The sequence below is a fragment of the Pan paniscus genome, chromosome 1 (assembly GCF_029289425.2).
Source record: "Pan paniscus chromosome 1, NHGRI_mPanPan1-v2.0_pri, whole genome shotgun sequence".
Classification (NCBI taxonomy): domain Eukaryota; kingdom Metazoa; phylum Chordata; class Mammalia; order Primates; family Hominidae; genus Pan; species Pan paniscus.
The window spans coordinates 211,537,098-211,554,605 of record NC_073249.2 but is presented as its reverse complement, the minus strand read 5'-3'; the positions used below and the strand labels follow the sequence as shown (position 1 = coordinate 211,554,605).

Below are 17,508 nucleotides of genomic sequence, written 5' to 3'. Positions count from 1 at the left end.
TTTTTGTAGAGACGGGGTTCTGACTTATGTAGCCCAGGCTGGTCTCGAACTCCTGAGCTCAAGTAATTCTCCAGCCTTGGCCTCCCAAAGTGCTGGGATTACAAGCACATGCCTGGTGCCTGGCCTTAATGTATTTTCTTAAATGAGGTGCATGAAAAAAGTCGTTTTTCTTTTAGAGTTTTTGAAGACTGTCCTCATCCTTTGCTGGGACTGGCATTGCATGGACCGTGATTGAGAATCTCTTTGCATTTGTACTTGGCCCCTTCCTGACACTCAGGAGATAACATGGAGTTTGAGTTGAACTGACTTCACCTGTTTTTGTGAATTTCAGAGATGACTTATTGGCTGCTCAGAAGGAAATTCTGTCTCAGCAGGAGGTCATCATGAAGTTAAGGAAAGACCTTACCGAAGCCCACAGCAGAATGTCGGATTTGAGAGGTTTGAACAATTTCTGGTGTCTCTTGACCTCCTGACCCACTCGAGAAAGGAAGGAGATGAGGCTTAAGAGTCGGCCGGGCGCAGTGGCGCACGCCTATAATCCCAGCACTTTGGGAGGCCAAGGCAGTCGGATCACAAGGTCAGGAGTTCAAGACCAGCCTGGCCAATATGGTGAAAACTCACCTCTACTAAAAATACAAAAATTAGCTGGGTGTGGTGGTGGGCACCTGTAATCCCAGCTACTCAGGAGGCTGAGGCAGAGGATTGCCTGAACCCAGGAGGTGGAGGTTGCAGTGAGCTGAGATCGCGCCACTGCACTCCAGCCTGAGCGACAAAGCGAGACTCTGTCTCAAAAAAAAAAAAAAAAAAAAAAAAAAGAGTTGAAAACCTTGGCATAAAAAATCCTGCTTCCCTGTGCTGTCGCAGCACCTTTAACTCAGGGTCAGCAAAAGCCGTATCCTGGATATGTCCCTGATTCCTACCCCCCACTGAGTCTCTGACTCAATGCCAAGGGGCGCAGGGCACATTCTCCAGAGGACTTTGGACCTCTGCACTGAAATGCAACTTTCTTCTTCAGGGATAATTTTCCTTTAGCACAGATTTGCTTCTGGAAGCAAAGGCTTGGAGGGCAATCCTGGGATCTCCCTGAGGCAGGCCAGTTTGCACAAGCCCCGGCACTCACTAGCTTTGGGACCTAGGGCAAGGGGGCCTCTCCAGGCCTTCTCTTCCTCAGATGCCAAGTAGAGACAACACGCCTTCTTCCTAGGGTTGACATGGACATGAGTGGCCCCTAGAGTAGGGGCAAAATAACTGAGTTCTGTGCTGTTCTGGACAGACACAAACAATGCCGCCTTCATATTCCTGCTTTGTTCCTCCTTGTCTCTGTGCTTTTACTTCTGCCTCCCTCCTTCTTGCATCTGATAGCAGCCTCTCTTTCCCATCTCTACTCTCCCTCAAGCCAAAGGGCATAAACAGGCAGGAGCTGGAAGATGGAACTAAGCCCGGGGAAGTGGAGGAAGGGAAGAGAATGCTCTTATCTTGTCCCCATCCCAAACCCTACAGGGTATTTGCTCCCTGTAGCTATTCCTGTTAACACCCCCAAGACATTTATGGCTGAGTTTTTTTGTACTAAGATATGAGAAAGTGTGGGGTAGAGGCTACAATGCCAAGTTCACGGGAGATGTTGGGCCCAATTCTATATCTGCTCACTCTTAGTTGCATGACCCCAAGTAAGTCCCTTACCTCTTTGAGCCTCAGTTTCTGCATCTGTGAAGTAAGGATGCTAATAGTAGCTACCTTACACCTGTAGTCCCCGCACTTTGGGAGACTGAGGCGGGTGGATCACCTGAGGTCAGGAGTTTGAGACCAGCCTGGCCAACATGGTGAAACCCTGTCTCTACTAAAAATACAAAAATTAGCCAGTCGTGGTGGCGCATGCCCGTAATCCCACGTACACAAGAGGCTGAGGCAGGAGAATCACTTGAACCCGGGAGGCAGAGACCCCCTTACCGGCCCTCCTGTCACTCCCAGGGGAGCTAAACGAGAAGCAGAAGATGGAACTGGAGCGGAACGTGGTGCTGGTCCAGCAGCAGAGCAAGGAGCTGAGTGTGCTCAAGGAGAAGATGGCCCAGATGAGCAGCCTGGTAGAAAAGAAAGACCGGGAGCTGAAGGCCCTCGAGGAGGCACTCAGGTTGGGTGGGCGGGGGTGGGGTTGGGGGGATGGTTTGCCTGGCATGGGGAGCCGCTGAGTATTGCAGAGAGAGGGCTCAGTACATGCTGCTTGAGGAGTTGAATGAATGAATGATATGTGTTTCATGGCTTGGCTTATTCTGTGCTTCTCAAACTTCCTTGTCCAATATTCCAGATGACAGGTCTCTGCTTAAATGCCACTTCCTCCAGGAAGCCCTCCCTCACTCACCCTCACCAAGCATAGCCAAGGGATCCTGCTGTGCTTGGGCTCCCTCAGCCCCTGCACTCTGTCTAACCTACCACTTAGCACACAGCAAGGCTACCTTTGCCTGTTTTGTTGTTGTTGTTGTTTGTTTGTTTTTTTGAGACAGAATCTCACTCACTCTGTTGCCCAGGCTGGAGTGCAGTGGAACGATCTTGGCTCACTGCAACCTCTGCCTCCCGGGTTCAAGCCATTCTCGTGCCTCAGCCTCTGGAGTCGCTGGGACTACAGGCATGAGCCACCAGGCCTGGCTAATTTTTTTGTATTTTTAGTAGAGATGGAGATTAACCATGTTGGCCAGGCTGGTCTCGAACTCCTGACCTCAAGTGACTCACCCACCTCGGCCTCCCAAAGTGCTGGGATTACAGGCATGAGCCACCGCGCCCGGCCCCATTGCCTGTTTATTGTCTGCCCTCCCCACGAGGACAGGGTCTGTGTAGACCTTGCCCACTATTGATTTCCCAGCCCAGCACATAAGGGAACTTAATATTTATTTAACAAATGAATAAACTGGAGGTGTCAGCTTAAAATACGTACAAAATATTGTCATTGTCCCATGGGTTCATCTTTAAAAATCCCCGTGAGTTGCATTTTTACCCTCAGCTTATCCATATTTTAGAATGAGTCCTGTTTTCACAAAAAAAAGAGTTTGACTGAAATTGATGTTTTGTGGATATCTGGTAGCTTTGTGTGCCTCGTGGCCAAAGCAGATTCACACAGTGGCTAAAGGAGCAGACTCCAGACCTGGCTGCTTGGTTTCAAAGCCAGACCCTAGACCAGGCCCAGTGGCTCACGCCTGTAATCCCAGCACTTTGGGAGGCTGAGGCAGGCGAATCACCCGAGGTCAGGAGTTTTGAGACTAGCCTGGCCAACATATAGTGAAACCCTGTCTCTACTAAAAATACAAAATTAGCCGGATGTGGTGGTGCATGCCTGTCCCAGCTATCTGGGAGGCTGAGGCAGGAGAATTGCTTGAACCTGGGAGGCGGAGGTTGCAGTGAGCCAAGATCACACCATTGCACTCCAGCCTGGGTGGAAGAACAAGAACAAAACTCCATCTAAAAAAAAAAATAGCCAGACCATCTACTTACAAGAAAGATGACTGCAGGCAGATTGCTGTGTGTCTCTTTACTTGTCTGTAAAATGAGACAAGCAGAGTACCTAACTTGTGGGACTGTTATGAGAGATAGAAGGGTTAGCCACACATAAAGTGTTAGAAACAGCAGACATGCAGTGAATGTCCCTGTAAAGCCAAAGCAGGTGTCTTCAGCCCCCGTGCAGGAACCAAGGGCAGGTGTTCCCTGCCCTGGCCACTCTCCCATAAGTCCCCTGAAACTGAATTCTCTAGAAATATGGGAACAGGAAACAAGTCTCAAAAGAATTCTGTTTCCTATAGAAATAGAGCTCCATGTCCTGGTCTTCCAATGAGTGTAAAAGTAATTTGTGGTTTCCAGAACCTCGTGCCATCCTCCTCTTCTCTACCCTAGGGCTTCCCAAGAGAAACACAGACTCCAGCTGAACACAGAGAAGGAACAGAAGCCCCGGAAGAAGACCCAGACGTGTGACACCTCTGTGCAGATAGAACCCGTCCACACTGAGGCCTTCTCCAGCAGCCAAGAGGTGAGTGCCACCCACTCCTGGGTACTGGAAGGATGTGCAAAGACACAGCCCAGTGGTGGCTTTCTTTCCTTTTGAAGACACTTTCATTCTAAGTTCCAAAAGTATGGCTTGCTTGTGTGAAATGTATAAAGTAAATCGCAGAATACTGCCTCTTTAGTCACAGTCACCAGAGGTCACAGCTGTCCACGGTGTGATGTGCATGCCATGAGATCTTTCCCTCGGAGAGGCCTCCACGTTCTCACATGGTCAAGAAAATGCAGTGACTGAAGATCAGGTGTGGATTCGCTCCACCTGTGTTCGAATCCCAACTCCTCCACTTAGAAACTCTGTGACCTTGGGGAGGTTACTGTACACCAGTTCTCTGTTCTGACAGTAATGACCACCCCCACCATATGGGTTGGTTGAGAAATACATTTTATGTATATACACACCTGAACAAACACACACAAACCCATACATATATTTATTTATTCATTCATTCATTTATTTTGAGGAAAGGTCTCACTCTGTCATCCAGGCAGGAATGTAGTGGTGCAATCACAACTTCACTGCAGCCTCAACTTCCCAAGGTTCAAATGATCCTCCTGCCTCAGCCTCCCTAGTAGCTGGGACTACAGACGCACACCACCACACCTGACGAATTTTTGTATTTTTAGTACAGATGAGGTTTCACCATGTTACCCAGGCTTGTCTTGAATTCCCGGACTCAAGAGATCCTCCTGCCTCAGCCTCCCAAAGTGCTGAGATTACAAGTGTGAGCCACCACGCCTGGCCCATATAGATATTTGTTTAGTAGATAATTTTTTTGCTAATGGTATCAAACCATGTACCTTCTGCAACATGGGTTTATTTTTACATAACAGTATTTAATGGGCATATCTGCAAGTATATGAAGATCTGCCTCACCCTTTTAAATGGTTGTGTAGAATTCCACTGTGTTTCTCTTTTCCAACCAGTCCCCTCTTGATGGACACTTAGGTTATTTCTCCTCTTGTGCAATGCTGTCGTTAATGTACTTGTTCTTCCTGAATTGTGCTTGATGGGGCCAAACTGCCTTCCCAAAGAGCCACGTAGTGAGTGCTCCATGGCTGTGTCTTGGTAGCTGTTCCATGCACCTGCCCAGAAGCATCTGATGGGAGTGTGTCTTTGAGTGAAAACAGCCTTCATTGGGCCGCCCTGGAAGCGGGTGCTCACACTCTGTCCCTATGACTGGGGCTGTGATACTCCCCATGATCCGCAGCATGCAATGGTGAGACTCAGTGGTTCCTCAAGGCCCTGGTTTCCTGGAGCCTGGGGCTATTCTTTCCCCAGGGCTTTTTGAGCCTAGAGAGCATGGCGTTCCAGTAATGGGCTTTGGATTTTCACTGGGAAGCCAGGCCAAATGTGTCAGCTTGCTTTCCGGCTCTCTCAGAGATGCCTTTCCCCTGCCAGACAGCATTGAGCCAGGGCCGCAAACAGCTTGAACGAAAGGGCTCGAGGTCCAGCCAGCTGTCCTTGGCATCGATTGCTGTCCAGAGCACTTTAACAGAATTGTCTCCTGGTTGCTCAGGGCAACCAGGAAGGCAGGGGCTGCAGCAGGTCCACGTGGCCGTAAGCTCCGTGGGGCAGGGGGTGTGTGGCACTCCTGTTGGAATCCCAGGCTCTTACAGCAGAACCTGACCCATATTCATTCACTCATTCAACAACTATTGAGCACCTGCTGTGTGTCAGGCCCTATGCCAGGAATAGGAGAAGACACACAGGGTCCCGCCCACACCAAACGCCCTTGGACTCTGTGCACGTCTGTTGGACTGGATTGTTGAACTGGGATGCCCTTGATTTTTAGTTTATATTATGTGGAAGGATTAGTGGAGGAGGATGGGGGAGGGAGGCTGCAAGATAAAAGGGAAAATGTATTTGTTCCTTCTTGGAATGGTTTTCCTCCTTCGGGCTCCTTCCTGCTTTCTAAGCCAGAGTGGGTCAGAGGGCTTCAGAGTTGTATGAGAAAGAATCTCATCCTCTCCAAATAAATAAATTCCCAGCAGATCCGCAAGGAGGGGTCACATGGAGCTCCTGGTACCCCTCAGGCCAAGCACAGGCTGTGACGGAGCCTTAATGCATGGCTACCCCTGCGCCCCCAAAACTCAGTATCTGCTGCCCCCTGCTATACACAGAGAGACAGAGAGCAAGGGAGAACGTTCCAGGTTGTTTACTGCCAGGGCAAACATGCATCCTCAAGAGGTGACCAAGGCCAGTGTAGAGCCAACGCTGGAAGGGAACCAGCCACGCATCCTGTGAGCAGGCTGGAGTCAGGGTCCGAGGACAAGCGAGGCCCTACTAAGCGCAGCAGGGTGGGCTGCCTCTCTCTCACAGCTGCTGAGCCCTGGTCCCAGCTGGAAAGCCAGGGCAAGCTCCTTACAGCTCCCGTTTCTGACAGGCTCTGTATTTATTGAGTACCTACTGTGCTCAGACACAGTGCTGGGCCCTGGGAATAGCACAGTCTTCAAAGGAGATAAAGACTGCTCTCACGGAGCCTGTCGTCTGGGAGGAGAGACACAGAAATAAACAAGCCAAGATCAAGTAAAATGTCCAGTGGGAATAAGCGCTCTGAGGAACTGCACAGCAGGATTCAGCACAGTGACGTGGGGGCATGGGGGTGGTCAGGTGATCAGGTGGTCAGGGAGGCCTGTGCTGGAGGAGACCTGGAGCAGAGCCGGAAGGAAGGAAGGGAACGAGTGGTGGGGACATGGGGGTGGGGGTAGGGGACCGTCCCAGGAGGGCCTCAGACGGCACTGTTGAACCCCTTGTAGGAGGCCACGGGCCCTGTTCCCCTGGTGGCAGTGTGGCTAGCACAGGGCCGGGGATGTGTCATACAGGCCTCTGATAAGCATTTGAACCATCAAAGGAGGAAGAACAAACAGATGTCTCCTTTGCTCTCCTCTGCGTTCTTTTCCTGGAGCACTTATCATTCTCCAGAATCAGAGTATTTGTGCGCCTGTCTGTTACCTGTCTGCCCCATAGAAAATGCACCCACAGCAGCAAGGGCTGGTCTGCCTGCTCCCTGATCTCGCCCCAGTGCCTAGAACAGTGTCCGGCATGCAGCCACTGCTACCATTCAATAGATAGATGGATAGGCAACTTCTAAAATAATTTTGGTTCACTTCATACTACATATATATTATCTTCCATATCTATAGCTATCTATATATGTATATATATATGCATGAAATGAACCAAAACTGGTATTTTAAAAAGTATTATAAAAGAGCCAGATTGTCAGTTTCTTCTCTTTCTTGCCAATTTGACTGAAGCCTTCCCTGGCAACTCTATCTACAAATGAAAACCGTTCCCAACATCCCACCCTGTTTCCCCACTTAATTTTCTCTTTACCATTTATAACTTCTACCAGATATTTTCACCTTGTTGTCTGTCTGCCCACATGAGGATGCAAAATCTATGACAACAGGGATGTTGCTGGGTTTAGCAACTACTCAATCCCCAGAGCCTAGAATAAGCCTTGGCACATAGAGGTGCTCAATAAATCGATGTGAGATGAATGAATGAATTTCTTACCCTAGAGAAGCATTGTTTAGCTCAGAGTTTATGAATGGACTTCAGGAGGTCTTGACCCTCTGGACGTTGTATGCAAATATTTGTGTCGATGTGAATTTTTCTGGAGGAAAAAACCCTGCATGCTTCCAAATCTTAAAAGGGTACATGACCCTTAAAAGATGAAAAAGACGGCTGGGCACAGTGGCTCACACCTGTAATCCCAGCACTTTGGGAGGCCGAGGGAGGCGGATCACGAGGTCAGGAGTTCGAGACCAGCCTGGCCAACGTGGTGAAACCCCGTCTCTACCAACAATACACAAAAAATTAGCTGAGCGTGGTGGCATGCACCTGTAATCCCAGCTACTCAGGAGGCTGAGGCAGGAGAATCGCTTGAACCCGGGAGGTGGAGGTTGCAGTGAGCCGAGATCACGCCACTGTACTGTAGCCTGGGCGACAGAGCAAGACTCCGTCAAAAAAAAAAAAAAAGATGGTGAAAAAGGCCTTTCTTTGTCTGTGCTCTTAGTAAACCCAACTCTAGGCTGGTTACAGTAGCTCATGCCTGTAATCCCAGCACCTTGGGAGGCGGAAGCAGGAGGATTGCTTGAGCTCAGGAGTTTGAGACCAGCGTGGGCAACAAAGCGACATCCTGTCTCTACAAAAAAATAGAGAAAAATTAGTCGGGCGTGGTGGCACACACTTGTAGTTCCAGCTGCAGAGCTGGAAGGATCGCTTGAGTGCAGAGGTAGAGGCTACAGTGAGCCGTGATCATGCCATTGCATTCCAACCTGGGCAACAGAGCAAGACCCAACAGAGCAAGATCCAAAAACCAAAACAAACAACAAAAACACACACACACACACACAAAACCCAACTCTAACCTGAGCTGTTTAGGATGGTCCATCTGGGTCTAGTGGCCACCATATTGGACAGTGCAGGTATAAAACATTCCCTTCACCACAGAAAGTTCCGTGGGGTTCCAGAAGCTCCGAAGCCTCAGAGGAAGGTTTTCATTTCTCCAGCCCAACCAAGAGCCAATCTATCAAATCCCACTAGCAAATATTAAATAATCATCCTTATCACCAGTTAAAAGAAAGCATCATGGGTTCTCATCTGAAAATGCCCCTCCGGGAGTAGAATTGGCTGTGATTGTTCAGAAACAAGACCAGCATGACAGCAAATGGAAACCTAGGCATAGAACAGTATTAGAAGAAAAAATAAAACGTGGAGAGGGAACGTGGAGGGGCTCTTTTATTTATAGTAATGCTAAATAAGAAAGTTGGAAGTCTTCCTACATGTGACCCGATATTTGAGATGAAAAATGTAAATTCTATCTCTGCTGAAGCCCTAATGCTATTTTTCCAAAGGCGCTAAGTGACTGGGTTCCTCTATACATGAATTGTTCACATTTCTGTGAATGTAAGAGAAATCTTCTAATCCCTGATCAAATGCTGCCCGCCCCATTCTGCCCACAGCAGCAATCCTTCAGCGATCTAGGGGTCAGGTGCAAAGGGTCCCGGCACGAGGAGGTCATTCAGCGTCAGAAAAAGGCCTTATCTGAACTTCGAGCGCGAATTAAAGAACTCGAGAAGGTGCGCTCACCAGGTAAGTCTCCTCCTTCCTAGTCAGAGCAGTGGACCCCAGACTCCGGCTCACTTTGGGGACTGACCAGTTTGCCAGGACTACCATGTCTTATCTGCATCATCCCAGAACTCGGAGGACATTGTAATACACAAAAAGATGGGCAGACCATGATCTCAGAGTCAAGTGCAGGCCTTGATATTAAATAAATAGGATTTCATGCATAACTCACTATTGTACGTTTTTGTTTTTTTTTTTTTTGAGACAGAGTCTCGCTGTGTCACCCAGCCTGGAGTGCAAGTGGTGCATTCTTGCCTCACTGCAACCTCCGCCTCCCAGGTTCTAGTGATTCTCCTGCCTTAGCCTCCCTAGTATCTAGGACTACAGGAACTAGCCACCACACCTGGCCAATTTTTATATTTTAGTAGAGATGGGATTTCACCATATTGGTCAGGCTGGTCTTGAACTCCTGACCTTGTGATCCACCCGCCTCAGCCTCCCAAAGTGCTGAGATTACAGGCGAGAGCCACCACGCCCAGCCTACTTTTTCTTATTTCATGGTGGCTGGGTGAGAACTTTGTCATGGATGAATACTGTCTAAGGATCAATGTTGGAGAACCACTTACAGTACCCCCTTTAGAGGGGGTAGAACTCTCCTAAGACTTGGGGCCCACTGCAGGCTGGGGCACTGGTCTAGGACCTGGAAGCCTGGGTTCAAGTTCCGTCTTGGTTCCATGGCTGAAGGACCTTAGCAAAGTCCACCCTCAATGGTCTCGGCGCTGATACCTGTGTGGCTGCAGCCTCCTATGAGCCGGGTGACCTTGGCCAGGTCATTTAATCTCTCTAGGACTGTGTCCTCATCTGCCACGGGAGGTCATAAGGATTAAAACAGGCCTGTGTAAGTGTCCTGTAAATAGTTGCTATGGTTATTACATGAAACAACTTCTTCCTGAGCCTTTCTTTTGAGTCTACTTTATTTCTTTTACAGATCATAAAGACCACCAGAATGAATCATTTCTAGATTTAAAGAACCTCAGAATGGAAAACAATGTCCAGAAAATACTACTGGATGCAAAACCGGATTTGCCAACTCTCTCAAGAATAGAGATCCTAGCGGTAACCAAAGAAAATTCTCTCTGCTGTGACTGGCATGTGGAGAGGAGGGGCCTGAGGGCAGACACTAGCTGCGTTCCCTGGCACAGCCAAACATGTCAGTGGTTTGGGGATGGCTGCTGTCTATACTCACTAGCTGGGGCCCCGACCATACCCGTTGTCCAGGGTTTGCACAGAAAGGTAGCCTTCCACTTGCCCACAGTATGGTTCCGCATGGTGTTGACATTGGGCCACGTTAATCGCTGAAGCATGGCGGGCCCCCTTTCCAGATCATGTATGATATTCTTTATTTTATTTTTTATTTTTATTTATTTTTATTTTATTTTATTTATTTATTTATTTATTTATTTATTTATTTATTTTTTGAGACAGAGTCTCGCTCTGTCACCCAGGCTGGAGTGCAGTGGCACTATCTTGGCTCACTGCAAGCTCCGCCTCCCAAGTTCATGCCATTCTCCTGCCCCAGCCTCCTGAGCAGCTGGGACTACAGGCACCCACCACCACGCCCGGCTAATTTTTTGTATTTTTAGTAGAGACAGGGTTTCACCTTGTTAGCCAGGATGGTCTTGATCTCCTGACCTCAGGATCCGCCCGCCTCGGCCTCCCAAAGTGCTGGGATGACAGGCGTGAGCCACCGCGCCCGGCCGATCACGGGTGATATTCTGCAGAACATGTTCAGCAGGCGAATAGATCATGTTATGCCATGAGTTTGCCTAAAGTTTGCTTTTCGCTGTTACCTGAAAAACACAACTACATAAAAGGCAGGAGAAGGGATCCGTGATTCAGAGCACACAAGTTCCTAGAGTCAGAGGGACCTGTGTCCAGATCCGAGCTCTGCGAGCTGTGTGACCTTGGGCAAGGCTCTTGACCTTTCTGGGACTCCATTTCCCAGCTGTAAAATGATGACAAAAATACTGAAGGAGATAATTCTGGAAAGCGCTTAGCCTAGTGCCTGGCTCAGAGGAAAAACTTAATAAATGATAGATGTTATTATTAAAATTATTTAAATAGGCCAGGTGTGGTGGCTCACACCCGTCATCCCACCACTTTGTGAGGCCAAGAGAAGGGTATCGCTTGAGGTCAGGAGCTTGAGACCAGCCTGGGAAACATAGCGAGACCCCATCTCTACAAAAAAATTAAAAATACGCTAGTCAGGCATGGAGCCAGGTACCTGCAGTCCTGGCTAGTCAGGAGGCTGACATGGGAAGATCACTTGAGCTCAGGAGTTTGAGGCTACAGTGAGCTATGATCGTGCCACTGCTCTCCAGCGGGGACAACAGGATTTCCAGAAGTGATTTGATTGTGCAGTTGAAGGTGCCTTTTTACCCTAAATGGATGTTTGGGCATTTGATGGACACGTGACAGGTCAGCATCTGTCACAGGACCCGCCGAGGGCACGTGTGCTGCCGCAGCTGGATCCACACCACACAGGCTTCTAGAAGAAATAATGAGGCTATCCTACATTCTCTCGGCAGTTTTTCTGGACATTTGCGAGAGTCCAGGAAGAGGGTCTTTGGAAATGAGCTGGTTTTCTAGAGAAAATCAAACCCTACTTCCCTGAGGGTGGGAGTGGAGGGACAGCCTCCAGGTTGAGATCAGTTTGATTCCCAGCCTGACCCGCTCCCAAGACAGGCCTTCCCCTTGGCAGTGCTCCAGTCCCACCACAGACTGACCCGCTCCCAAGACGGGCCTTCCCCTCCACAGGGCCTCAGTGCCACCACAGACACCATGCCGCAGGAAACCTCTCCACTCTCTCAAAAGTCCTCAATCTTCCGACACAACACTGGCAGCAATTCAAATTAAGATAAAGGGGCCAAGCACAGTGGCTCATGCCTGTAATCCAGCACTTTGGGAGGCCAAGGCGGGCAGATCACTTTGAGCTCAGGAGTTCGAGACCAGCCTGGGCAACATGGCGAGACCCTGTCTCTACAAAAAATTAGCCAGGCATTGGTGGCTCACGCCTGTAGTCCCAGCTACTCAGGAGGCTGAGGCTAGAGAATCACTTGAGCCCAGGAAGTGGAGGCTGCAGTGAGCCAAGATCACATGATTGCACTCTGGCCTGGGTGACAGAATGAGACTTTGTCTCAAAAAAAAAAAGAAAAGAAAAATGAAGAGAAGGAGCAGGAGGAAGAACAGCTGGCATTTACTGAGTGCTTACTGTATACCAGGCATTGAGCAGAGCCCTTCACATGTGTTATTTCATTTAATCCACACAGCAGCCTGGGTCAGTTACCATTGTTATCCCCGTTTTACAGATAAGAAATATGAAGACTTCAGGCCAGGCACGGTGGCTCATGCGTGTAATCCCAACACTTTGGGAGGCCGAGGCAGGCAGATCACTTGAGGCTAGAAGTTTGAGACCAGCCTGGCCAACATGGCAATACCCCGTCTCTGATAAAAATACAAAACTTAGCCAGGCATGGTGGTGCACATCCGTGCTCAGGCACGAGAATCACTTGAACCCGGGAGGCGGAGGTTGCAGTGAACCAACATCGCACCACTGCACTCCAGCCTGGGCGAAAGAGTGAAACTCCGTCAAAAAAAAAAGAAAAGAAAAGAAAGAAAAAGAAAAATTAAGCCTTCAGAAGGTCAAGCACTTCACCCAAGGTCACAAAGATAATGAATGACAGAGCCAGGACCGTGTCCCTGGAGGTCCGCCTCTTGCAGCCTGCTGGTCTGCAGAGAAGGAGATGGGGATGGTGTGATCGAACCTGCAGCCTGGACTCTTCCTTAGGTCACCCTCCCTCCGGACTCCTGCAAGCTGCAGGAAAAGAGAGGGGATTCTGAAGGGGAGTGCAGAGGATGCAGTTCAGGGAGCTGGAGACACCAAGCTGCGTTTTAGGTTCTTTTTGTAGCAAAACTGCCCAATTTATTGTCATCTTTAAATACCTGCTTTATTCTCATCTCATAGATAGATAAATGTGTCCACTCTTAATATAGACAAATATGTCACACTTACCTATCACAGTCACCTTCAGGCTTTTAGATTTTTGTGAATGGGTTTTTTGTTTTTGTTTTTGTTTTTTTAAATCTCCCAGGTTTACAGTATAGAGCCGGTAAATGCTGCAAGCTGACATGCTCTTGGTGTTCGTGGCGAGCACTTAAAACCCAATTTAGTTGGGAGGGGATGTATGGGGGTTGTCCGTGGCCTCCAGACTCCCCGCTTGGCCTGGTGGCTTTTCTATGCCTTTGGCTGGGGCTTTCAGCAAGCAGCCGGCTGAGCAGGGTCTTAGCAGGTGCACAGCTGTCTCCTCTCTGGAAAGGGTCTGAAGTGAAGGGGTGGGTTGCCCTCCACACCTGTGGGTGTTTCTCGTAAGGTGGAACGAGAGACTTGGAAAAGAAAAAGACACAAAGTATAGAGAAAGAAATAAGGGGGCCCGGGGAACCAGCGTTCAGCATATGGAGGATCCCGCCAGCCTCTGAGTTCCCTTAGTATTTATTGATCATTCGTGGGTGTTTCTCCGAGAGGGGGATGTGTCAGGGTCAGAAGACAATTGTGGGGAGAGGGTCAGCAGACAGACACGTGAGCAAAGGTCTTTGCATCATAGACAATGTAAAGGATTAAGTGCTGTGCTTTTAGATATGCATACACATAACATCTCAATGCTTTACAAAGCAGTATTGCTGCCTGCATGTCCCACCTCCAGCCCTAAGGCGGTTTTTCCCTATCTCAGTAGATGGAACGTACAATCGGGTTTTATACCGAGACATTCCATTGCCCAGGGACGGGCAGGAGACAGATGCCTTCCTCTTGTCTCAACTGCAAGAGGCATTCCTTCCTCTTATACTAATCCTCCTCAGCACAGACCCTTTACGGGTGTCGGGCTGGGGGACGGTCAGGTCTTTCCCTTCCCACGAGGCCACATTTCAGACTATCACATGGGGAGAAACCTTGGACAATACCTGGCTTTCCTAGGCAGAGGTCCATGCGGCCTTCCACAGTGTTTGTGTCCCTGGGTACTTGAGATTAGGGAGTGGTGATGACTCTTAAGGAGCGTGCTGCCCTCAAGCATCTGTTTAACAAAGCACACCTTGCACAACCCTTAATCCATTTAACCCTGAGTTTGACACAGCACATGTTTCAGAGAGCACGGGGTTGGGGGTAAGGTCACAGAATCTCAAGGCAGAAGAATTTGTCTTAGTACAGAACGAAATGGAGTCTCCCATGTCTACTTCTTTCTACACAGACACAGTAACAATCTGATCTCTCTTGCTTTTCCCCACACTGAAGTGATGCTCACCCACCATCTGCATCATCTCTGGAAAGGGTCGGAAGTGAGCGTCCAGTTTCCACTGCGTGAAAATGGCATTCCTTTAATAAAAGGAGGGGGGATGTTTTCTATTTAACCTGCATTCATTCATTTGACAAACATGCCCACTCTGTGCCAGGCGCCATGCTGGGCACAAGGAGGGGGAGAGTGAGCAAAGAGCAACACCGTCCCTGCTTCTATGGCACTCTCATCTGGACCAGTGTTTCCAGGCCTTAGCACTGTTGATATTTTAGGGCCCCACAATCTGGCGTGGTTTGTGGGGGGATGTGTGGATGTCTAGTAGCGTCTTTGCTCTCTACCCCCTAGATGCTAGTAGCACTCCCCGCCTGCAGTTGTGACAATCAAAAATGTGTCCAAACACTGCCAAATGGCCCAGGGGAGGGGACAAAACCACCCCAATTGAGAACCACTGTTCTAGAGGGAAGACAGGCGGTGATCAAAGAACAAGACAAGTGATGTATAATTACAGAGACTTCAAAGACAGAGTCATTCTCTGAAGGGTGAGAATACAATTATAAGAAAGCAGTTGACAAAGGAATCAGACAGAATGATCAGGACGCGGACTGAAAATCAACTCTCTTGAGTTAATCTTCCGTAATCACACAGTGCTTTAGCTTCCAGTCATAGAAAGTCATAATGGAATGTCAAGAGAGGCCTTTCATTTCTTTCTGATTTCAGCCTCAGAATGGCCTTTGCAACGCAAGGTTCGGCTCAGCCATGGAGAAGTCGGGGAAGATGGATGTGGCTGAGGCTTTAGAGCTCAGTGAAAAGCTGGTACGTACATCCAGCATCCAACCTGCTCCTATCCAAAGCCTGGGGTCCCTGCAGTCAGTGTTGAACGCAGGATAGTTTAAATATCAACCTCACATGCCTATTTAGTTACTCTAATAACTCTGCAAGACCTACCTACTATCCCAGCATGGGTCAGGAATCGCATAGCCAAATTCCTTGAAAAGCTGGGTGGTTAGAATGAAGTGTTTATATCTGTTGTCATTTTTCACCCCCGGTTCTCAAAAAAGGCATAGCGTAAATGGATGTGGGAGAAAGGAAAGTCATGCTGAAAGCCCCAGTTGCACTCCTTTCAAAGCATGTGCGTGTTCTCTGCAATTGCAGAAAGTGAATGAAACAGAATTAGACATTGGCCTCCTTAAAGCGGCCACCAGCGGCCTCGGGTAATGCCTCTTATGCGCGAACGTTTTCCTTGTAGTACCTGGATATGAGCAAAACCCTCGGAAGTCTCATGAACATCAAGAATATGTCAGGCCACGTGTCCATGAAATACCTCTCCCGCCAGGAGAGGGAGAAGGTCAACCAGCTTCGACAAAGGGACCTCGACCTGGTGTTTGATAAGATCACCCAACTCAAGAACCAGCTGGGGAGGAAAGAGGAGCTGTTGAGAGGATATGAAAAGGACGTTGAACAGCTCAGGTACCTCGGCACCCCCATGTCCCCACAGAAAGGCCCGGGCCTCCCTTCTCCTGGCTAAACTCAGGCTAGCAGCAGACCCCTAGGCCTGGGACAGGAGGACAGAGACCCAAGTGTGGAATACCTGCAATGTCAGAAGGGGAACAGGGAGGGCACTGACTAGGCCTGGTAGAGGGAATTCTGTCCCCGAGATCACGGCTGCAGAAGTGCACGGTTTCCCCATTCTGTGAACTATTTTCTGTGCAAGCTGCACCTCTTGCGACCCTTGACTTACGGTTTCCCAGTTGTGTAACATTGACAGCTCCGTCATATTTTCAAGAGTCGCAGTTCCCCACTCCCCAGGAAGTCAGGAGGGGCTGGCAGCACATCCTTTATCCCCTCCCGCTACACACATTCGGCTGATGAATGGCTCGTTCTGCTCTCTGTACCCCAAATCTTCGTCATGCTCTCCTGCTTGTGATGACACTCCTGAGTGAGCCCCCACTGTGGATGTATTTTGAGAGACTTCCGGGTCTGGCACATTGATGATGATTGGGAAAGATAAGGGAAAAACAGACGCCATCTCTCCTGTGCACCCAGGCGGAGCAAAGTGTCCGTTGAGATGTACCAGTCGCAGGTGGCAAAGCTGGAGGATGATATCTACAAAGAGGCCGAAGAGAAGGCCCTGCTGAAGGAGGCCCTGGAGCGCATGGAGCACCAGCTGTGCCAGGAGAAGAGGATCAACAGGGCCATCCGGCAGCAGAAGGTGAGGCGCTGCTGCCCAGGGCAGAACCTCCCAGGCTGCCCTGCAGCTCCCATTAGCAATGGCCGAGGGTGGTCCCTGGAGGATCCAGGTAGCACAGAACACAGGGATGGATGCAAAGGAAGGCGACTGGATAGCTTTTGCATCAGACAGACCTAGATTTAGACCAGAGCTCAACCACTTACTATGTGACCTTAGATAGGTTTCTTAACTTCTCTGAGACTCATGGTGCTCATCTGTATTTTTTTTAATGGTGGTTGTTATTCATATTTATATCAATCTGCCAGGTGCTAGCGATACATAAGCTCTCAGAGAGTGGAGATTTGGATTCACTATTCTGAGTGCCTGGCACGCAGTAGACACCCAGTAAATATTTGGTGAACGGATGGGTAGAAGGACAGACAGGTTGATTGATGGACAGGTGGAAGAATAGATGGACTGAGGAGTTTACAGGTGGATGGGCAGATGGATGTCCTTGAAGAACATATCCCTTAGTGTGGAACAGAGAGCTGACTTCAGGTGGATTTCATAGCTGAAGGGTGTCGAGGCTGTGCAGTCCAGGAAGGGCACTCAGCCTGGTTAGAACATGCAGCGAGGGCCTGCCAAAGCCACAATACCGCCAGTGACTGCAAAGGAGAGCTGGAGTTTGTGCACCAAAGGGATGAGAGGGTGGACATTCCCAGCTGAAGGAGCCGCAGAGGAAAGGTGTGAGGATGAGATTTGCTCCCTGGCACAGAGTTGGAAATAGCACTGGCTTGAGAAACCGAGATTCCAGTCTCAGGCTGGTGACCCAGCGAAAATGGGTCCCCCTCCCACCACACACACACACGCGCGCGCAC

At 49.2% G+C, this 17,508-nt stretch overlaps 1 protein-coding gene across 12 annotated transcripts in view; it reads left to right on the top strand.

Moving 5' to 3' along the window:
* The window catches only part of FHAD1 (forkhead associated phosphopeptide binding domain 1), a 164,040-nt gene that overhangs the window by 129,164 nt on the left and 17,368 nt on the right, over positions 1–17,508 (top strand). For 7 of the 12 annotated variants that reach the window (XM_055097955.2, XM_055097978.2, XM_055097970.2 and 4 more), the window contains exons 24-31: positions 332–438; positions 1,969–2,128; positions 3,877–4,009; positions 9,013–9,142; positions 10,107–10,234; positions 15,181–15,276; positions 15,710–15,930; positions 16,507–16,672. In XM_055097955.2, the coding sequence (XP_054953930.1) occupies positions 332–438; positions 1,969–2,128; positions 3,877–4,009; positions 9,013–9,142; positions 10,107–10,234; positions 15,181–15,276; positions 15,710–15,930; positions 16,507–16,672 (1,141 nt within the window). The remainder of the gene's footprint in view (positions 1–331; positions 439–1,968; positions 2,129–3,876; positions 4,010–9,012; positions 9,143–10,106; positions 10,235–15,180; positions 15,277–15,709; positions 15,931–16,506; positions 16,673–17,508) is intronic. The other 5 variants (XM_055097980.2, XM_055097974.2, XM_055097977.2 and 2 more) reach the window with 1 other exon arrangement.